The sequence below is a fragment of the Pantherophis guttatus genome, chromosome 11 (assembly GCF_059756535.1).
Source record: "Pantherophis guttatus breed Tessera chromosome 11, ASM5975653v1, whole genome shotgun sequence".
Taxonomy (NCBI): domain Eukaryota; kingdom Metazoa; phylum Chordata; class Lepidosauria; order Squamata; family Colubridae; genus Pantherophis; species Pantherophis guttatus.
In genome coordinates this window covers 24,473,593-24,496,497 of record NC_142073.1, presented here as the reverse complement: position 1 = coordinate 24,496,497, position 22,905 = coordinate 24,473,593, and the positions used below count along the sequence as shown (strand labels likewise).

Genomic DNA, 22,905 nt, shown 5'->3' with positions numbered 1-22,905 from the left:
TGTGTCCCGGGTCTCCTCATCCCAGAAGCAGCAACCTCGCACTCTCCCCTCTCTGCTAGCCCACTTCTTTGCACGGGATTGCCCAGCAGTGGAGAGGAAGAGGGAGAAGGGGACAGGGGCAGCCACTAGTATTGAGGGGACAGTGCCACACAGAAACGGGACCACACAGAAATGCTGCCCCCTTCTCCCTCTCCGTCTCCATTGCTGGGCTAACCTGCTCAGGTTTTTTGGGGAAAAAAGATGAACTGTGGTCTGTTAAAAATGGAAACAAACTGTTCTGACCCAGCTCCCCAAACATGACAAACCCTCTGTATTTAAATCAATGATTCCTTTATTAGGAGCGCCAGCAGCCCCGGCAAACAGTTTCTCTCTCACCGCAGGCTAACAAGTCTGTCCAGCAGGGAGATGAATAGTTGTCTGCCACATCTATTCATCTCCGTCCCCTGCCTTTTATCCCCAGAGCCAGGGTGGGGCTTCGCTAGCAGTGATGGCTCTTCCGTCCCAAGGACTGGCCCATAGATTTCCATTGCTCTCCTCTCCTCTGCCTTCTGCGTATCTGCGCGTCACGCACTGGACCCAGCTGTTCTTCCTCTTCCTCATCAGCCACCTCCAGACCTGGGGGCTGTTGACTCTCCATCTGAGGGCTGACGGATGGCCCAGGCTCTGCCTCTCTCTCTCTCTTTCTCTCTGCTGACTCCATTCCCTCTTCCCCCTCGGAGCTCTCAGGTTGCCTTGATGCTGACCCTGACTCCCACGCCTCCTCCTACTACTCTGATTCAACTGCTGGAAGGGCCGGTGGTCGACAGGCCACAACACAAACTTTTAATCTCTGTTTGCTATCACGCCTGGTGGGCTGGCTAGGTATCCAAGGTTTATTAAGAAACAGTGCAGTACAATTGAACATTGGGTCCACATGGAAAGAGTCCTCTGTTGGAAATCCATGGACAAGCTGTGTCTACCCTTGGAGCAGATCACCAGGCTTGGAATCTATTCACTTGCCTTCTCTCCCTTCTGCCAATCTTTCCGGATTAGGTGGACAGTAAGTGTAATTGCACAATTTAGGGCTTAAGACCACATACCTGCAATATATTATATTGCAGACTTCCATTTTGCTAATTAATGCTGCACCTGCCGTTTACCTCAGTTTAATTATAACTGACAGAACAAGTCAGTGTATTGATTAAAGTTATTTGCTGAATCAAAACATAATGTACAACAGCTGGTCTGTGTACCACATATGGCAAAACAATGTAATTGCTTGCAGGGAATTATCTTTGGCCTGCAATGTCCTGGAGCTCGTGAATATCTGCATCCAAATTTGCATATTTTTTAGAGGACAGGCTGTCTGCTCATTGTCGTCTCTCCAGAACCTGCTTTTCAAAAGACATTTCTAGAGCACAGTCAAATCACTCTGTTGAGGAACATTGAAGTAAGAAGTTGAAAATGTGGCAAGTGCTGAATTTTCTGTCCATTCTGCCCAGAATATTTTATCGCACAAGCGCATTAAGTTTCTGCCCGGCTGAGTGCGGCAATCCACTCTGTCGTACTTATCATCTGGGCTAAAATACAAGAAATAAAGGTAAGTTTAACGCGGGGGCGGGCGGAAGGGTCCAGCTCCCAGTCAAAGAGAACCGGTTCGGTGATGTCACATCATCACCACTACCGGCTCGCCCGAACCGGCCCAAACCAGGAGCAACCCACCACTTGTTCCTATCCTGAGACCTTGAAAAGCAGGACTTGGTGTCTGCTGTAGATGCTATCAAAATTCAGTCGGCAAAATAGAAGTATGGGGTCCTTGGTGCTCTCTCAGCTTGCTTGTTTTCTTGCAGAAGTTTCATTACCCAAACTAGGTAACATCATCAATGCTAGTTTGTAATCAGTGCTAGAATGCAGGTGTGTTTGGTGACCTCGGGTGGGGCCAAAAAGGGAGTGGAGAGCAAGACCCGTCACGTGGGTAAGCACAACGTTTCATCTTCATTTAGTTTTTGCTCCTCTACGGCTCTCAGACCCTGAGAAGGAAGCTAAATATCCCAAGCATTAGGCCAGAGTCAACTCAGCTCTTCAAACCTCTTGCGGTGATTATGTTTCAGTAACCAGAACCTTAGCCAGTGACCCATGTTGAACTTACCGGTAAGTGATGGTGCATAACCAAGAGTGTTGCATATCTGACCTTGCCCCAAGCCCAGCCAGGGACACCTGCCCTTCATAGATAGACAGATGTTTTGGATGAAAGAATCTAAAATTCTACGGGCACAAGCTGAGTTCAGACAGAACTAAAAACTAAAAACTTCAGTGTTGTTTCTTGGCATTTGTTTCCTTTCTAAACCACACTGGCTCTTAAAAAAGCACTCAACCGATTTAAGCACAACTGGAGAGCAGAAAAATACCAGCTACAGAATTTGAGATCAGGGAATTTGGGATGCCAAGAATGCCATCTTTAGCAATTCTTGGCTACTGCTTTCCTGATGTTCCATGATCTGGTAAAATGAATCTCATAATCAGATTTCAGCTGTGCCACTGAGTCTTGCATTCCTCTTTGGAGAATTCCTGGGTCCATGCACACCATCTGGGCATAGTTTTGCTGCTTTTTTTATTAAAAAAGATGAAAAATTTGCTTCCTGAAATAACACATTTTGTTATTGTGAAAACCTTCCATCCCACCGCCAGGGATTCTGAATAGTTCTGTGCCCATTATTGTAAACTATGAATGTGGTGAAATCAGGTTTACATTTGTATTTTGGCTTCTAGCAGATTAAGACTGCAGGCGTGCATGCGTCTGTCTGTCTGTCTGTCTGTCTCTCTCTCTCTCGTGTATTGAGTATTCCTTTGTGTATATATGTGTGTTTTGTTTATGGTGGTTATTGAATATTTCTAGGTGGAAATTGGCCTCGGGCTCCTTTTCTTTTGTTCTGTAGTATTCTTTGCTCTCTTGTCTTGGCAAATTTGAAAAGCTGCCTAGGCTGCCTATAGAAGAGTTTATTTTAAAAAGATACCCACAACGTTGGGCTCTGTCAGAAACATCTGTTAGTTCCTCCTAAAATCTCTGGTATTGTTCTCCTAGCTGGCCTTGACATCCTCTTGTTTAGTTAACACTTTGCCATCTGTGCATTTGATGTTAGTATAAGGAGGAGTGGGTGGGTTGGCAAGCCAGTGATAGCCCCTAGATGTCCCTCTCTGCCTCACTCCAATTTTTCATGCTTTGTTCCTGGCTTCCCATCTTATTTTCTTACCCTTTCATCAAAACTCCTTTTTTGTAGCTTTTCACACAGAAAAATTAAGGAACCTGGAAGCCATTGCTTGGTGCTTCAGGTATCTTGCGGACCCCACTCTCTCCCCCCCCTCATATATGTGTGTTATATTTGCAGTCTGAGAACACTGTATTTTCAGTCAGAGATCCTGATGTTTCCTATCCTACCTAGATGTCATTGACAGTGCAGATGTGTTGGACTACAATTCCTATTAACTGCAATGCCCAGCCAAATTGACTGGGAATTCTTGACGTTTTTTTCTCCAAACATTGGAAGGATACCATATGGTGGAAGGTTGAGTTGCACTAATCAGCTTATGAATATTTTAGCTAAAGAAAATAAAAATAACAAACAAAGGCTGGGTGGTGTATTTTCTTAATAAATGCATTTTAAGGTCTGCATGTGTATTTTAAAAAATACAAGTGGGATGCACCATCTTAAGGATTTCTTCCTGTTTTTGTGTTGGGTAATGCAGATTCTTGTGTATTATCTAAATATTTAATCGTTAAAAAAAATCTTAGGAATACATTCTTTTTGGAGGGAGTTTTGAGAAAGAGCTTAAATAATAAAATGTGTACTTGCACATATTTCAACATTTTAAAATTCACATTAACTGTTGACTAGCACTGCCACCCAATTAATATGTCCCTAAGAGTCCTTTAATTGGATGACAATAGCTTCTCTCTCTTTATCCCATGAATATCACCATCCGTGGTCTGGAGCCTGGTCGGGTTATAAGCTGATGGAGCTGGAAGAGTTCCGTATGCCCTGCTTGAGGGGGGGGGGCCCTCCAAATTAAAACATCTGCTTTGTTGCCCTTCCCAGTCTTTGTCACTCCCCTGCTTCTTCCTGGGCCTGTCGTGTTTCCCCGAAAATAAGACAGGGTCTTATTTTCTTTTGACCCCCAAAATAAGCGCTTTGCCTTATTTTTGGGGAGGTCTTATTATTTTTGAGGTGCAGGAGGCTGCTGCTTCCAGTCATGCTTCCCAGGACTCTGCACCATGCCGTCGGATGGATGTCCCATTGCTGCCGTTGCCTCCCTGTTCTTTGCTAATGACTTTTGCCGTGGCCATTAGCGTGACAGAAGAGGCGCGGTGGCTAGGGTTGTGGGAGTGGCCATTAGGTAAGGGCGTGTGGGATGCATGGGGCATGTTCTCCCCTCCCTTACCCCCCCTCCGGACTCGCCTCCTCACTTCGTGTTGTTTGCATGGCAAGCAACCAGAGGAAATGGCGGGGACCAGCTGCGCATGCATTTACATATTTTCGGGGAGGGCTTATTTTCGGGGGAGGGCTTATTTTAGCGCATGCGCTCAAAAGCCTGATTGGGCTTATTATCCGAGGAGGTCTTATTTTTGGGGAAACAGGATAGATTGGGTGCCGTCATCTTGACCCTGGCCTGCTCTCTTCTTTCCCCATTCCTTGGGTGGCTTCCGTCTTCTGCTGATGGGTTCTATGCCATCTTTGTTCTATGCTATTTCCCTGTTTTCCCCATGTCTCCCAAATGTCGATGCCCTCAGCGGGATGGGGTGGGGGCAGGGTGTAGGAAAGCTGAGGAGCTGGGAGGATGCTGGAGACCATCAATTGCATTGGCACTCATACTGGCTTTGCAGGATCCTGTCAAGTTGCAAGCAGCTCTCTGCAACAGCAAAACCACAGTCCGGCCACCCTTGATATACCGGGATTCTGCAAATTGTATCTGATTTTTTACCTCTGAACTGGTAAAGTCTGATTTGCGGTGACTTGACCTCTTGTAAATCTTTGTAGAGGAATGATGGGAAAGTTTCGTAAAGCCAGCCTTTGCCATCCATCCAGAAGAAAGCCAGTTTAGGGAATTGGGGGGGAATGGGACAACTCACTGCAGCCAATTTGCTGTGGTCAACTTGCCTTGGCCAGCTCAACACGGCCAACACGCCACAGATGAAATTAAATAATTCAATTTAATTATTTAAAATAAATATTTTAATTTTTGTCATTCACATTTCATTCTGGCCCTCCTTTGGCATCCTTTCTTTAATGATTCTATTCCACCATTTCTTGGATATCAACTGGCAAGTTGTCTTTGACTATATGAAGATGAGAAGGACCTACTGGTAGTGAAACTTTTTATGATTATGGGATTATTTTGCAGATAATTATGAGCACTGTTAGGTCTCTGTTACAAGTGAATGCAAGCGAAGATTGGGTTTATTAAGGGTGCATAATCTCCTCTCTGTTTTTCATCGAAGTGGCTCTTCATTACAGATACTTAATGAATTCAGTCTTTGAATTCCCCCCTGAACCCATTATCACATCTGTGAGACACAGATCAGTGTCAGCGTTTTGTTATACTTAATAACTTTTGCTCTTTCAAAAGTTTCAGTAGCCTTTTTGACTCAAATGCTAAAAATCTGTACTTTCAGGGGATATGTAGATAAAAATATCTACATTTGAATACATCTTCCTTACAAATGAAAAGCAATAACTTTGAGAAGGGACTGCAAAGATTTGAGTAGACTTGTGAGGGAGCATGACCGAGATAGATTCAACCAAGAAACCTGTGGGCAGTTTAAGGATTAACTAAGGTGTTATTGTATAAACTCACAGTTCACTAGATTAAATGCATGGAGGACAGGTTTGTGATAGAGAATTATCTGTATTATTGTGTTCTTGAACAAAGCAGATATTGGATGTGATATGTGACTTTTTCCATCCCCATTGTTAAGAAACCTTGTTCTTTGTTAAATTCCTGAGAAACATCTATAACAAAGACTAGCTCCATTCTTGCCCTTGGAACGCTATATTAATAATTCTTTTTCTCAAAGGTGTCCTGAAGTGGGGAAAGTCTCCACCCCCTCCAATTTTTAGATAGAGTAGTACCTTCCCTGGTGTTAGCTGGGCCTCTTGTTTCATTTAGAGATGCAGATTCATATAGATTTTGATGGAGCACTGCTGGCATAGAAAGGGACGTAACACTTTGAAGAATGAGCCAGTTGATGTTTCTCATGGGGTCACCAGGATAATATTGTTGGAGTAGATACAGAGGGAAATTGGCACATGCCACAAGATTTGGTTGCAGCCTGCCTCACTGCTTTATGATGTATTGTTGCTATTGTGTAGTGACTGTTTTAAGTTAATTTTTAGCAAGTCAGGACAGCGTCTTTGTTCAGGTTGAGCTGTCAATCATTAATACCCCTAGGAGATACTCATAATCAGTCTACAGTCTACAGTTTAATCTAAATATTATGAATACGTAAGTAAGAATCTGGTTAAACAAAGAACATATCAAAGCATGCAACATGTCTTGTGTTAATTGAGCACACTGAGCCAACGTTTGCTGTCTGTGTTGGAGAAAAGTGAGGCCCTGGGATCATTAGTTTAATTAGATGCTCCAGCTAATGAGGTTGCCATCAAGTGAATGTGAGAGACTGGCAAGGACTGCCATGGTGCAGGGCAGCCAAAAGGGTATATAGATGGAGAGGGGGGTTGACGCACCTCAGCACTTGTTGCCAAGCACCCAAATTTTGCTCACATGACTTGGGGGGGGCATTGCAACAGTCATAACTTCGTTATGGGGATGGGTGTAAGTATCATATATCCAGTGTTGCTGTAATTTAAACAATTGCTGATCAAACAGTCGTTAAGTGAGGACAATTTTGTAGTGACTTATTTTTGGTATTCTTGGCTTTTTCAATTACTCAGCAGGCATCTGTTGATAATGTCTTGAATTCCTTGGTTCTTTTGAACATCAGCCGTCTCTTTTTCCATGTAGAATTCTAATCTTCATTGGTCGATCCTAAGCATTATTTGCTAGCTGTGAATTCAGGGTAGTTTAACACACTCAGTTAAGTCTCCTTCATGCAAGATCCTGCTAAAAAAAAAAAAAATCAGCGAATTGAAGCGGCTCTCTAATGAGGAATGGCCCAAAGTTCTTCCAAGCCGGCATTTGGGATTAATGCAGATGCAGAAATGTGTGGTTGAAGTCTCTGCTGCTCAAAAGAGGTCCCAGGAGTTACTAAATATAGAGCTTTATCTACTTTTCTCAAAGAAAAATGCTGAAAAGTGGTTAGTCCTCATAATAAAGACATGACACGGCACCCTGCTTTACAGAAATGGATAATCTCAAAGAATTATAAAGATTTTCCCACCACCATAGATCCTTCATTGGAGTCATTTATCTCTCTCTCTCTGTGTTTTCTTAAATCATTGTTGGGGTGTTGCAATTTGAGGGATGCCTGATTTGAATCTCACTGTTGTGTGACAGGCAAGGAAGCAGAACAATTTGTCCATTGTTATTCTGAGCATATGCACAAACAGGCTACTAAATCACTGCTCGCTTGATACCTCTAATTTAAAATGTTTCCCAGTGAACAGGCATAGGAGAATGATAAAAGGGGCTCTGGGAGGGGGTGCTTGTTTAAGCAGTAAAGCCCCATGCTGTGTGTGTGAGTCTAGACATAACGTTGTGGGCTCATTTCCAAAAGGGTACATTGTCCCCAATTGCTTGGCTCTTGCTTGACTCTGAGGACACCCACAACTGGACTTGCACAGCTGGGGCAAACTGCAGTCCCAGAGTTTCCCTGCATTCTCCATGATGCATTCTTTATGCTCCATAAACTCTGTTCAGACCAAACTGTGATTAAAATGCCACCACTTAACTGAATCTTTTTCATGTTTTCTTTATAAGTGTGTTAAAACTTTTAAAAAAGCTAAAACTAATGCAAACTAATATAAAGAAGAAACTACAAACAGTAAGAAAAAATGCAAGAAGAGAGGAAAAAAGTTCAAGAAAAATAGAAAGGAAAGAAAAATGATATAAAAAAGTGTTTTTCGGGTGAGACCGGTCTATCGGGGCAACCTTGTCTACCCAAAGATGGGATGGAACATACTGCTTCCACTTCTGCCATTCAGCCCCAATCCAGGAGCCTTTGCAGGCAGTCGCTTCCGCGACAAACTATTTTGTGTTAAATTTAAATTTACCGACAAAGAAATAAAGGGAATAGCTGAAATAGGTATACTAGTCTCCCTTTATTTCTTTGTCGGTAAGTTTAAATTTAATATTTAAATTAAATAACCCTTCCAAGACTGAGTGGCTGTGGCTGCCGGCGTCCCGGTACAGCCAGTTAGTCCCATCACTAACTATTGGGGACGAGTCATTGACCCCCGCAGAGAAAGCTCGCAATTTAGGCATCCTCCTGGATGCACGACTGTCTTTAGAAGATCATATAACAGCCGTGGCCAGAGGAGCTTTCTATCAGGTTCGCCTGATTTGCCAATTGCGTCGCTTTCTAGACCGGGACTCATTACGCACAGTCACTCAAGCCCTCGTCATTTCCCGACTTGACTACTGCAATGCTCTCTACATGGGACTCCCCTTGAAGTGCACCCGGAAGCTCCAACTGGTCCAGAATGCGGCCGCGCGAGTAATTATGGGAGCAACATGGCGCTCACATGTAACATCTCTTCTACGCGAGCTGCCCTGGCTTCCAGTGGCCTTCCGAGTGCGCTTCAAGGTGTTGGTTCTTACCTTTAAAGTGCTCCATGGCTCCATGGACCTGAGTACTTACGAGACCACCTGCTGCAACCGATAACCTCCCACCAACCAATACGCTCTCACAGAGTAGGCCTACTCATAGTACCATCATTAAAACAATGTCATCTAGTAGTTCCAAGGGAGAGAGCCTTCTCTGTGGGGGCACCTACTCTTTGGAACGAAATACCCCCTGGAATACGAATAATCCCAGATCTTTGCACTTTCCGACGTGCCCTGAAGACCTTTCTGTTTCAACAAGCAGGGCTAGCATAAACATCTAAACTCTATGCCAAGGTCTTAGCAGATACACCAAGTTGACTCAATTTATTATTTACTGTTTATAAAAAAAATAAAAAATAAAAAATTATATGTAAATGAAATCTTAATCTGTTCACCGCCCTGAGTCCTTCGGGAGAAGGGCGGTATAGAAATTCAATAAATAAATAAATAAATAAATAATATAAAGAAGTGGCTTCCGATATTCTTCACAGCAGTTATAAGTGCAAATACATTCCAAGCTCTCTCTCTCTAATGTTACATCCACTTACTATCTTTAAATGTGTTGCATATGGGACACACGTTAGGAATGGGCAAAGGGTTGAGTGGACGGTCATGGCTGCCATCTGGACTTTCCTGACCACATCCTGAGGACGCCCAGCATTGTCCCATTCTTATTAAATAGCAGTTCAAAATAATTCCAATTTGAACCGTCTGGAATACTTTCACTCTCATGCTGAATATTCAATTATCATCCAAGAATTGCTGCTGACATCCAAAGTGACTTTTCAAGCTTTGTATTTAAAGGGGCCCCAAACATGGCAGGGGCACTTGTTTAGCCCCTGCAGATCCTTTGGCAAACGGTCCCTGTAAGAGACAGTTGTATGTTGGCCTTGTGGTGTGTCCGTTCATAAAGTGCATGCTGAGAAATAGACAAGCTGGGAACTTTCCCATTTGAACTTGTCCAATAGGACATTAATTTAGTTGCTTCCTGTTCTGAAACTCCCCTTAGGTGAGTCGTTGTGCCTTTTTTCTTCTGCTTGGGCCTATTTAAATCATCCCTTTACCTAAAACACATTTGCTGATGTTCTAGTCACTCTCATGAAGTAGTACATTAGGCTGCTTTTAAATTTGCTCTGCACCACAATCCGCATTTGTTTGTTTATCCCAAAATGCTGTCAGCTAGCAAGGTTCTTGGCCACAAAACCTCTGAGCCTCTGTTTGAAAAATATTGGAGAAAATGGCAAGTAGCATTCCAAAAACTTGAGAGATGGGTGGAAACAGAAATTCTCACTTCTTCATAGCTTCTTTCCCTCTCTTAAGGTTAGTTAAATTAGAAGAGCATATTAATTACACAAAAATATTAGAAACCCAACTCTATTTAAAAAAAAAAAAAAGAGGCAATTCTGTTTTTGGAGTTCCAACTTGTCACAGAAATTTGGGATTGGCCATGCTTCTTGCCCACATAACTTCTACCTTTTTTCTTTTTCCCAAGCATTTTTCTAATGAATAAAAATAAATAAGTGGCAAGTTGGTATCTGATATTACAAATAAAAAGCCCTGTCTTTATTTGAAAGAGTTGTCTCTTGCTCCCCTGGGTAAAAATACCAAGAGAAGCTGGGTGATAGGGAAGGAAAGAACATTCTCAGAAATTTGATTCTGGTAATTCAATGTGGCAACCATTTTGTGAGAGGGCCCACAATGTGTGCTAAGGGTACATATTGATTGCTAGAGGTCTAGATTTTGATCTAGACTCTAGATTTCTGGGTTGTGCCAAATCTAGCCACTTAGATGACAGTGTGGATTGCCGGCATGCAAAACCTTAAATTGTCTCTACAATATTTTGTCCTATCCCTAGGGAAAGAATGGTGTTGGTTTTAGGACTTTCTTCTTAGGATTTTACAAAGTGGGTAGTAGCTTTTCCATTAAAGAGACATTTTCCAACCTCTAGAGCAGGGGTGTCAAACTCAAGTCCTGGGGGCCGAATCCGGCCTGCAGGGTGCTTAGATCTGGCCTGAGGGGCTTCCCTGGAAACAGTGAAGGACCGGCCCGTGGTGCCTCTGCCAGCAAAAATGGAGCTTGGGAGGGCTGTGGAGCTCCGTTTTCACTGGCAAAGGGTTGCAGGAGGCCCTCACAGCCTCCCAAGCTCCGTTTCCGCTGGCAGAGCACTCGGGCCATCACAGGCGCCCCCGACACGAGTGGCGTCGAGCTGGCAACACTCACCATGGCCATGCCCCCCACCCCGAGGTCAAACACAATCCTGATGTAGTCCTCAATGAAATCGAGTTTGACATCCCTGCTCTAGAGGTATTGGGCTGCAATTCCTGTCACCCCCAGCAAGCATGGCTGAGCACCAGGTTAAGATAAGGGTATCCCTATCCCTCAGCTCCCGTGCAGCAACACTGAAGCTTCAAAATGGCTTTGGTCAGGCCAGCTTTAGGGTTGACAAAGGCTACCCTGTTTCCCTGAAAATAAGGCACCCCCTGATAATAAGCCCAATCGGGCTTTTGAGCATATGTGCTAAAATAAGCCCCCCCCCCGAAAATAAGACCTCCCTGAAAATAAGGCCAAGCGCTTATTTCAGGGTTCCAAAAAACAAAAACAGAACATAAGACAGCGTCTTATTTTCAGGAAAACACGATACATTAACCAGAGGGTCATTTTCGTCAATGGAGGTTAGATATAATTCAGAATATTGGTAGCAGAATGAAACAAGAAAGGCTAATCATTTGTTTTAGGTTTTCTTTCATTTCAACATTTCCCCAGTTGTGCATGTATTATATTGTTTCCATTTTGATAGATTGTACCCGTCTCTTGTTTGGCTGATGAGGTGACATTTAAATGACATTTTTACAATTAGTACTTAGAAGAAACTAGCTGCTTTTCAACTTTATTATGCTCGATTTTTTCTTTTTCTTTTAATCCTTGCTCATAAATGTCATAAGATGGAATTTTAGAATTTTATTAAAATGACATTCTATGCTTAGAATGAGGATACATGAAGCAGTTTCTTTCTCATTAAATAATTCTTTAAGTTTGTAGTCATGTCTTTTCAGTTTTTTTTATTTGCTGCTCCATTACAATGTGAAATTAGTTGCTGTGGGATTTGGAAAAGCTTTAAAGGAGATTTTAGGCAGTGATTTCCTTGCTGATGAGTTAGGGAATGTTCCCCTCCTAGATCAAAAACAAAAAAAAGCCAGTTCTTGGGAGAAAAAGACTTTCCAGTAAACTTTGAGAGATGGCTATGATGCTACTTTGTGGCTTGGTAAATAGTTGTAAATATTGCTCATGGTTGTAAGCAGTTTTTTAAAGATTTGGACACAGGATGAAAATGGGTCTGTCATGGAAGTCAGACTGGAGCCTTATGCTAAAAGAAGCATTGTTAGAACATACAGTAATATGGTTGGAAGCAGGGATGGGTTCTACTTACCTTTACTACCAGTTCGCAACGGGGCCACGCGAGCATGCTTGCTTCGCTCATGTGTGCGCGCTCTCTTCTGCGCATGCGCAGAAGCATTCTGATGACATCGGGGTTGGTGGGCAGAGCCTCCCACCGGTTTTACTACCAGTTCTATAGAACTGGTGTGAACCGGGGGCAACTCACCACTGGTTGGAAGGGACGTAGATCTTCTACGTCAGGGGTGTCAAACTCAAGACCCGGAGGCTGGATCCGGCCTGTGGGGTGCTTAGATTTGGCTGCCCTGGAAATAGCGAAGGACCGGCCTACGGTGCCTCTGCCAGCGAAAACGGAGCTCGGCCCTCCCAAGCTCCGTTTTCACTGGCAGAGGGTTGCAGGAGATCATCGCAGCTGAAAACGGAGTTTGGGAGCCTGTTTCCACTGGAAGAGTGCTCGGGCCACCACAGGCGCCCCCAACATGAGTGACATCAAGCTGACTATGCTCACCCTGGCCACAGGCCCCCCCCGGCCCCCCAAAGTCAAACACAACCCTGATGCGACCCTCAATGAAATCGAGTTTGACACTCCTGTTCTAGGTACGAAGAATTGCTGTCCACTCAATTATGGTTAATCCATAGGAAGAAGTGTTATCCATGAACACCCTTAGAGATACAGGGAGAAGAAGATGCTCTTGAATTGAGCTTGGTTTTTAAGGTTGACTTCCAGGTAGGCTTATTGGCAGTAGTAATAAAATAGTTGATCTTGGACCTCTGCCTGCCTTAAATCCTTCTAGCACAGGAGTATCAAACTTAAAGCCCGGAGCCTGGATCCAGCCAATGGGGTGCTTAGATCTGGCCCGCGGAGCCACCCTGGAAACAGCAAAGGACTGGCCCGCAGTGCTTCTGCCAGTGAAAAGCTTGCGAGGGCTGTGTGTGGTCTCCTGAGCTCCGTTTTCTCTGGCAGAGGGTTGCCAGATGCCATCACAGCCAAAAATGGAGCTAGCGAGGGCTGCAGGAAGCCCTACTGAGCTCCGTTTTCGCTGGCAGAGGGTCGAAGGATGCTATCACAGCCGAAAACAGAACTCGGGAGCCCATTTTCGCTGGCAGAGTTCTCAGGCCTCCACAGGCACTCGACACAAGTGACGTCGAGCTGGTCACGCCCACTCTGGCCACACCCACCCTGGCTCCCCGAAGTCAAACACAACCCTGATGCGGCCCTCAGTGAAATCGAGTTTGACACCCCTGTTTTAGCACGTCATTCTGGTCTACCTTGCCTGGAGTGCGTGTGTTGGGGCAGGGTAATTGAATGACTCTCAAGGCACAAATTTCAGTGGAGGTTCTCAGAAGAAGTTTCCAACCTGAGTTGCTGCCCAGACCTTGTCATCTTCTATCCAGAGACAATCCAATCTCAAGCAGAAGGACAAGACAGAGGCCAAGCAAAGTCAAGGAGAGCCCACCCTGTCAAGTCTGCCATTGTAAATGCTTCAGTCTGCTTTGCTTGGCTGGCATCCTGTCATAACACGCAGGGAGGGAGGGAGGGAGGAGAATGGGGATGTAGGCAGGAAGGATGATAGGATGACAGGAACTAGAGGTGCCAACCCAGAACTGACAGGCACATCCAAGGACATGAGTGGGAGAACAGAATGTGAAACTCCACCAAAGAGGCGCCAAACCTTAAGGCTGTTACCAAAACACCAGTTGTGAATACTAATGGACACTTGTGGACTGGTCAAGGAGGAGAGGGCCTGGGAGAAGGGGAAAAGGCAGGTTTGATGCAGGAATATATGGTGTAACCACTTGGCTTTAGTAAAAGTATGCCTTAACTACAAATGGAGTTGAGGGTCTTTCTTTCCTAAGTGCTCAAGCTGGGACAAGCCTGACACACAGACACTGCCTAGACTAATTATTCAGCTGTGTGTGCACAGGGAAATAAGGATGAATTCAGGCTGTGAGATAAATTTACAGGTTTACCTGAGCTATCAGAAAGAGGGGGAGGGGAGGCAAGTTTGGAACGAAATAGTGGACAATTCCTTCATGCTGAGTTTGGAACTTCTGCAGCAACATGTAAGTAGTGATTTGAAATGGATGATTTGTGGGGCTTTGGAGGCCCTTCCAAGCAGTAGCTCTGAGCTGACTTTTATGGCTTTGCTGTTCTTTACAGTCTGTACACCATGCTTCTTTCTTTATTTTTAAGGGGCAATAAATTAAAATTTAAAAGGTACTGTGTGGAATTGGGGTAGGGAGACGTAGAGATGCCTTCTGAAATAGTGGGCCAAGTCAGAGCCCACCTTCTGCATGTTAGAAATATGCTTAGTTCCTTAAATGACCTATGAGCAGGCAGATTGGCTCTAGGGCCATCTGGTAAGAAACAAGCAGGTTTATTCCTGCATAAAATGGGAATAAAAAAGGAGAGAGAGCAGTGCATAAAAGTGCTCTTAATTGCAAAATAACCAATGCACATTTGCTTGCTTTTTTTTAAAGGATCCACCCTCCTGAGTACTACAAGCAGAAATACAACGTTAACGATGTACACTATACAGATGAGGTGAGTTTCCTACATTTTGCCAAGTTAAAACAATAATTGGAGATGGGTGGGAAGTAAGTAATTTTCAGGTTGATAACTGCAGGTTAAAGAGAATGAAAATGGTGGTCTGTGAATGACATACCTTGGAATGACATGACACAGAAGCACACACAGTGAGGAGAGGAGAGAGGAATGAGCCAGTTTTGATCCACGGGCTCTGGCTGCTCTCTTACCTTCCACTCCTCTCCGTGTGCAGAATGGGGTTGCAAGGCCATCAGGACGGTTACTCAAATTGGTGCTGGTTCCATCAACTCCCTTTCCAGGGTGGTTAGATCAGCTGATGCCTCATTGTCTAAGACAATTCAACCAGGTTCTGAGAGGCTTTGGCCCCAGGTGCTTATGTGATTGCCCACCCCCTTCCTCCCACATCACAAGCTGGGATTCTTTTAGACGCCAGAATGAAATGGCATCAATGGAATTTGCTTGTTGGAAAAGGAGAATTGAAGTCAATGATTAGGGATGTGCAACATATCTTTGTCATGGGATACTCAGAATATTCTAGAGAACAATGGAATGTTTCATCAAATGATACAACATTCTGGGCCATGCCAGTCTGCCAAGCCTCCCCAAATGGGAAGAGTTTCATTCAATCCAGCTTCCTGGGCTGGATTACTCCCAGCAGAGCCATAGGTCCTAACTGCCATCAGGACTTCATATCCCAGAAAACACGAACATTTTCATTTTTTGGCAGCTTGAACCGAGCTAATCCATTGGATTATCAGTGGCTTTGGAACTCGGCATTAATTCTTCTGAAGTTGGCAGGCTGGGAAGTTGGCATCCTCAGGGTTTGCTCTGAAATGCAGACTTTTGCCTAGAATTAGTAGAGGAATCTGGTTCCTGTACAGCAATGTTTTCCAATGTTGGTAACTTTTAAGATGTATGAACCACTTCCTCCCAGCGATGAAGTGAACTTCACCATGCTGGCTGGGGAATTATGAAGTTGAAGCTCGTGCATCTTAAAGTTACCAAGGTTGGAAAATGCTGCTATAGAGTTTGGGATCTGACTGGGATTTTTTTTTATTCCTGATAATTCTGCCCTGTTTAGTGTGGCTTTGGGATGTAAGGAATTGCAATTCTGTATTAGTAGGATTACCTCTCCTTAAATAATCTAATGTATGCCAAGCATATCCCACTGTTCATGGCAAATCCTTTTTTAAAGTGTTTGTTTTAATTCCTCTTCATTTTTTATGCTATCCCTCCAATGGCAATATTATTTTTTCTATGTAGCTTGAACTCAGTGGCCAAATAAACACAGGGGAAACACAGAAAAACCCCAAATATTGAAATAATTTAAAACAGTATTTTCTTGCTTTAAGAGCAAAGTATTGGTTTGTCTGCTCAATTCAAATCCTCAGTCCTAATTTCGATGAGATATGTTTCCTCCCTCCCAGAAAAGGATACGGATAACTGTTTTTTGCCAGGCTTTTAATAGTTAAGTCCCCTTCCTTCCTTCCTTCCTTCCTTCCTTCCTTCCTTCCTTCCTTCCTTCCTTCCTTCCTTCCTTCCTTCCTCCCTCCCTCCCTCCCTCCCTCCCTCCCTCCCTCCTTCTTTCATTCATTCTTTCTTCCATCCTTCCTTCCGTCCTTCCTCCCTCCCTCCCTCCCTCCCTCCCTCCCTCCCTCTCTTCCCTCCTTCTTTCCTTTCTTTCCACATTTTCAATTAAAGAAGTGTTTGTTTTTTTCACTCCTATCCGTTTTTATAGCATATAATTTTTGCTTAACAGGTCGAAGTTTCCCAGGTTTGGCCACTGGGCAGAGAGACCATTTATAAACAGAAATATTTCTTAAACAATTATGTTTTCCTCTCGGAGCCCCCACCTTGGCTATCTGTCTGAAAAAATCCACTTTCCAGCTGACATCCCAAATGCAGTTTGATCCTTGAAACAAATAGGCCTGTGAAATAGTCTCTTTCTAATCTGATCATCCCCTGTGCTGTCTGCGGAGGCAGCTGGCGGCCTATCTGGATTGGAATCGAGAGCGGTTCTCCTTATCTGACCTCAGGTGTCAGACACCAAAATACTAGTTAAGGATTGCTTATCTGCAAGAGTGGATGACAACCAAGAATTTGCGCTTCGTATCACAACCATTGGCAGATTGCCAGGAGTGCCGTCTACAAGTATAGTGCTTCCTCTTTCGAAAATGTAAGGCAGGTAATTTTCCTTCAACAGGTGGAAACCACCTTTGTTTCCCCAATCTGTGCCCCTTTAGAGGATTGGGGCTTCCTGACCATATCTTGCCACCAGATTTTCATAGATGTGGACAGAAATAATTCATAAGTGAGACGTTGTCCATTTCATCACTTCTTCCATTGCTTCCCACATCCCTTGGAATCCCTAATGCAAGGGTCCCCAAACCCCAGGCCGTAGCCCACCTTTGTGGCTATTCGGAACCGGGCTGTGCGACCGCCGGGCCAGCTCTCATTCACATGGCCGCAGCTCGACTTGTGCGAGCAGTGGAGCAGCGCGCTTGCACACATGCACACAGCTCAACTTGCACAAGTTGAGCACTGCGGGCATGCATGTGCGTGCCAGCCCACCGCTTGCACAGTCCGCTTCCCCTCTCCCCCTTCTCCAAGCCCCAAATGTTGGGGGCCCCTGCCCGAGTGGACCAATCCATGTGCATGTCCTGAGTTCAAATATTGTTAAATAGAAACATCATTCCATTCCTCGGAAGCAGGACAGATTCCAGGCCCATTTCTCTTTGGAGCCTCTGTATTTCACCTCTTCTTAAAAGCAGCTCTAAACAGCCATCTGTTCACGGACTCTTTTGCATTTAATGCACCTAATAGATTTTTTTCTTGTTTAATTGGAGACTATTTCTTTTTCTGCTTACTATTCCTTTTGCTGAATTGACTGCTGTATTAAATTGCCTCTTCCTCCACCCCCACCATCTCCAACTGCCCCCGGCTTGAAATTTTTTACATTGATGGACAAGTTATAAATAGGATTGCAGCCAGATTAGCAAAATTTTAGTCAATACTTTGTCTGAGTTTCCACTGATTGATTTTCTTTAACCTTGCAGTTGTATATAAATGGTGGTGAATCAATAGATACTTTTCAGATTTTCTAGCTCCTTTTGGCAGCCCCTGCAATGTGGAAGTCCATTTATGGCAGCAAATAGTTTTATTAATAATACTTGGTTAGACAGTATTTTTTTAATCGGGCCACCTTTTTTTCAACCCAAAACTTTATTCTGATTCGAGTGAAATTAGAGTATAATACAAACTTTTGAAGCAATATTTCAATGTCTTCCTGTGTGTAGAAATCTTCACGATTTCCATCATACTCATAGTGAATTCATTAGAAATAACAGGTAGCCCCCCAAAAAATTTACATGCAAGAATGAAGGTTTGATAGGTTAGAGGAATTTGTAAGATTTATGAAGTACACGTGGACTTCATAAATCCATGGATTCCTGCATTGCAAGAAGCCAACTTCCCCAGTGTGGTATCCCCAAGGAACTATCGTTGCATCTTGTCGGCCGAGGTGTGTTCATCCGGTTGTGGATTGTAAACCTAACCTATCTAAATCATAAAGAGGTTTGATTTGACAAGTGTACCCCTCCCCTTTTGTTCGTAATTCTGTTCGATGGTTTGGCTGGATATGAACTGAGGCCACTGGCTGGTATTTAACAAACCTTCATAAAAATAAAACATATTACCAACTAGTCATAATTTTTGGTGGGTGGGAGGCTCAAGCAGAAGAGAAAAAATATGAATTGTAGCCCAACATGCTGATTTATTATTATACTCTCATATAATAATATAATACTAAAACCCCCTAGAGCAGTGTTTCTCAACCTTGGAAGCTTTAAAATGGGTGGACTTCAACTCCCAGAATCCCCTGGGGGATTCTGGGAGTTGAAGTCCACCCATCTTCAAGCTTCCAAGATTGAGAAACACTGCCCTAGAGAAAAAGCAGAACGCAAATTGGGCCCAAAGAGTTGGCATCTTTGGGAAAAGGAAGCAGAGACAGTGTTATCCTTATTAATGTCAAATGGAATATTTAAATAGAGAGTGTTTGAGAACGAGCGGGGAACCAGTTCAGAATCAGTGGAGCCTGGATCCCAGGGCTATTGCAAGTTGATGGAACCGAGCGAAGATGATTTTCTTTTCATTTATTTTGTCAGATTGCCAGTGTTTTGGCTTCGAAAAACCCTTCTGTTCTTCTTACTCTGGTAAGTGCTAAGATGCATTCCCCAGTGCTGAGATATGGCTTAGAGGGAAGCTTCTCCAGTGCATTTTACTAAATGCTGCAGTCCCTTCTTTTTATTTGACTTTTGCAATAAATTAGCAGTACCCAGTGTGCTCCCCCGGCCTCCAGTGAAGTCTTCCACCCAGTTTCCTTCGCACATAAACGGTTCTAACGTCTGAAAAAAGCCACCTGTGCCTTCCCTGGCAACTTGCTACGGGGAGAGAGAAAGAAGTGGCTGTCTGAATGCAGGTAGGTGTGCACAAGGTTACTGCTGGCACTGGTCCCACCCAGCCCTAACCTCACCTCACTCCGGCCCTGTAGTGTAAACCTTGGCAAAAAATTTTTAAAAAGCATTGCTTACAATAAAAAGGTGTCCCAAAGGTGCTTTTTTTCAAGAGGCAACTGGACTTTCTGGTTTTTCTTTGAAGACGTTTCGCTTCTTATTGTTCTGCCCCAGCTACGGACCCCAAAGAACGCAGCACGCACAAAGTCTGTACAAACCTTAGTTTACTAAATTAAATCAGTCTTTTTCAAACAAAGGCTGTTAATTAACTTTCTTAACAGCCTACAAGAATCCAAAGAATAAATAATCGTAATCTTACTATGGTTGGCAGAAAGCCCAGAAGCAATTTGCAGGAAACTGATAAGAGAACTAAGATCCAGACGCGAAGGAGAGTGAACGAAGTTGTTCCCTGCAAATTGCCTCAGTCGTCGTCCTTCCTTAAATAGGCTAAGGGCGTGGCCAACTAGCCCCAAGCCTTACTCTCGAGGAGACCTCCTCCTGAGGAGCCACTCCTGCCTTTTGGTAGCTCTGTGCGCCCGTGCATCGAGAAGAGGCTCCTCCTCTTCGTCCTCTTCACTTAAGGGAGCTTCTGGAGGTTCTGAAGGCCCTGGCTGAATCTCCGCCTCTGGCACCACATCGTCTCCAGCCTCCTCACTGTCCGACTTGAGCGCCAGCTGCACAGGCTGCTGGTGCAGCACCACACCCGCCTCCTCGCTGTCGGAATCGGCTACTAGCTGCACAGGCCGCTGACGGGCCACAACACTCATCCAAGTAGCTTCTTCTGCTCTTCCCCACCATTCAGTCAGAGCTGAAGAAGCTTCTTGGAGGAGAAGCGAAATGTCTTTAAAGAAAAACCAGAAAGTCCAGTTGCCTCTTGGAAAAAAAGCACCTGGAAGTCTGAGAATCTTCATAGACAATAAAAAGGGTGATTTTTTTCCCCCAGCTGAACAAATACCTCTTTGTCGTTTCTTGCTATTATTTAAAACATTGTGTGCAAAGTGGATAAACTTGATGCCCTTGCATATGTATGTACAGGTAGTCCTCGACTTACAACAGTTCATTTAGTGACGATTAACAAGCGTGCTTCTTAGGAAGAACTCCTGTAGCACTAAAGGCGGTGGATATAACAGGATGTCCTGTCACAACATAGTGTCTAAATTGTGAAAAATCAGGTGCAATTCTGCTTCTAGCTTATCCTGGAAAGACAATAATTTATGAAGGCTTGTAGATTTCTGGCCCTTTGCAAAAATTGCTTGGCGGCAAATTCAAGGCACCAGCCAAGTTGTCTTAGTCTAAGGAACTTCATATTGTAGCCTTTGAGGATACAGTGACAAGTATTGGAAAACTGCATAAATGTCACTGTTCTTAGACATAATAATAATAATACTGGCAAAGAATGGCTGCAATCCCTGGATTTGCTCCTTAATAATGACAGAATATCAGAGTTGGAAAGGACCTTGGAGGTCTTCTAGTCCAACTTCCTGCTTGAGCAGAAGACCTATACTAGTGATGGCTAACCTTTTCTGGACCAAGTGCCCAAAGCGTATGCCCGAACCCCCCAAATGCAATGCGTGCAGGGCCCCCGCACATGCCCCCACTCCCTGTGCACACGCAGTGTGGCACACGTGTGCCCCCTGCACACGTGTGCCCCGCCCCGTGCATGCCCGTGTACCCCTGCGCATGCCCTGTTCATGCCCTCCCCGTGCATGCGCGGCAGAGACCCGAAGACCAGCTGGCTGGCAGGAGGCGTGTGCTGAACTGGGGCGACGGCTCGCGTGCCCACAGAGAGGGTGCTGCGTGCCACCTCGGGCACCCGTGCCGTAGGTTCGCCATCACAGCCCTATACCATTCTAGACTGATGGCTGTCCAATCTCTTCTTAAAAGCCTCTGGCGATGGAGCTCCCACAACTTCTGGAGGGAAGCCATCTTTACGGGTGTGGGTTGCAGAAGAGAAGAAATGTTTCCTTGCTCCTTTGTTTAGGGTGAAAGAGTTCTGCCTGCTTATGCCCTCCCCATTCAGTGCAATCATCCATTGTGCCAGAGAACCAGCTGTGAGGAGAATAAAAAAATCATTTCCCGTCTTCCTTCTGGGCTAGGTACTATTCCTGGGCTTTATCAGTTGCCCTGCAAAACAGGATTGAACCAAAACAGCCTGATTAATGTTTTTAAACTGCAGAAGACAGAAGACTAACATATGTGCACTTTGTATTTTGTATAGAGGTCCCTTTAGCTGGCTTGGTGCGTGCCTCGTCACCCCTTCTTCCATCCAGTGGAAGTGTCACACCTGGGATTCCTATTATTAGCCTGGGCGGGGGGGTTTACTCCATCTGGAGCCTGCTGAGAAAGCCATGGGAGAGGTCTTTGTCTGAAAAAGGAGAGTAGCTTTTCCTCCCAAATGATTTAATTTAATTTAAAATCACAGAGTCATTGTAAGTTCATTAAAAATATGATAAACGAAGGATGCTCTAATTAGACATGTTTGTGTTTAAGTTTAATAGAGAGGCAGCAGGTTGTCTAAAATGCATGGCTGTCTTCCTTTTAGGTCAGTAGGTATTATATATATATTCATCTTTCCCAATTTGGCCCCAGAAGGAGATGGGGTGGTGGAATGACCAGAGTGGAAGTTGAGCTCCAGGGAGGGGAGAAAAACTGCTTGGGTGAAGGTCTTGTCTTGTCTGCTTTTAGACTGAACAGCTGCTGTAGAACTTGTATTTTGCTCTCTTTTTTCCAGCGAGGAATTAACACCGACAGTGGAAGCGTGACCAGGGAAGCATCTTTTGACAACATCAGCCAGTAAGTTATCTTCTGGGTTTGAAATGTTCAGATTAACCCCCAGTTGACTAATTATTTGAAACATCTAATAAACAAAAATAGAAGCCTGCCATTCCCAGTTCAGATGATCTCACTTTGATTGTATTTTTTTTCATGGTAGAAGAAAACAGAAGGAAAAAGGCCAATTCTATGTATAAACCCATAACAAAAATTTATGAATCAAATCACTTTATTCCAAAAGAGTGGAGCATTTTAGCGTTTTATGATGGATTGCAGTCTATTTGAAGCACATCGAAGCGTTCCAGAGGAGAATCCTTTGTAAGATAAATGAGTTACATTGCAGTGCCAAGAACAACATGCCAGTGGAAAACTTATTAATTAGCCCTGAGTCCAGGGTGAAGGAGCTCCCTGGCTTTTCTATTTCGATGTGCGGTGCTAATGTAGCTATGACGTGTGTGTGTGTGTCTGTGTCTGCTTTGTTGCCCCCAATTTTGTGTGACAACTGCTTTCCTCCCTTGCCCTGCCCAACTTGCTTGGAACGCTGTGGATTTATTTATTCATTTATAAATCGCACTTATGTGCCACCCATCTCATAAACAGTGATTCTGGGCACTGTGCAACAATAAGTAAAACAACATATATACAGAAACGATCATTATAAAAATAGGAAAAGTTATATTAAAATTTTAAAAAAAAACACTGCAAAAATTAAAAAAATATAAATCACATGGAGAGCTGGGCATGGCTAGTCTACTGAAGAGAAGGACCAGGGGAGACATGATAGCAGTGTTCCAATATCTGAGGGGCTGCTACAGAGAGGAAGGGGATCAAGCTATTTTCTGCACCTGTAGGCCAGACAAGGAATAATAGATGGAAACTGATCAAGGGGAGATTCAACCTGGAAATAAGGAGAAATTTTCTGAC

At 44.1% G+C, this 22,905-nt stretch overlaps 1 protein-coding gene across 1 annotated transcript in view; it reads left to right on the top strand.

Moving 5' to 3' along the window:
• Nucleotides 1-22,905, top strand: part of PEPD (peptidase D) — a 168,585-nt gene that overhangs the window by 25,023 nt on the left and 120,657 nt on the right. The window contains exons 4-6 of the mRNA XM_034425555.2: nt 14,632-14,695; nt 18,862-18,909; nt 21,941-22,002. Of these exons, the coding sequence (XP_034281446.2) occupies nt 14,632-14,695; nt 18,862-18,909; nt 21,941-22,002 (174 nt within the window). The remainder of the gene's footprint in view (nt 1-14,631; nt 14,696-18,861; nt 18,910-21,940; nt 22,003-22,905) is intronic.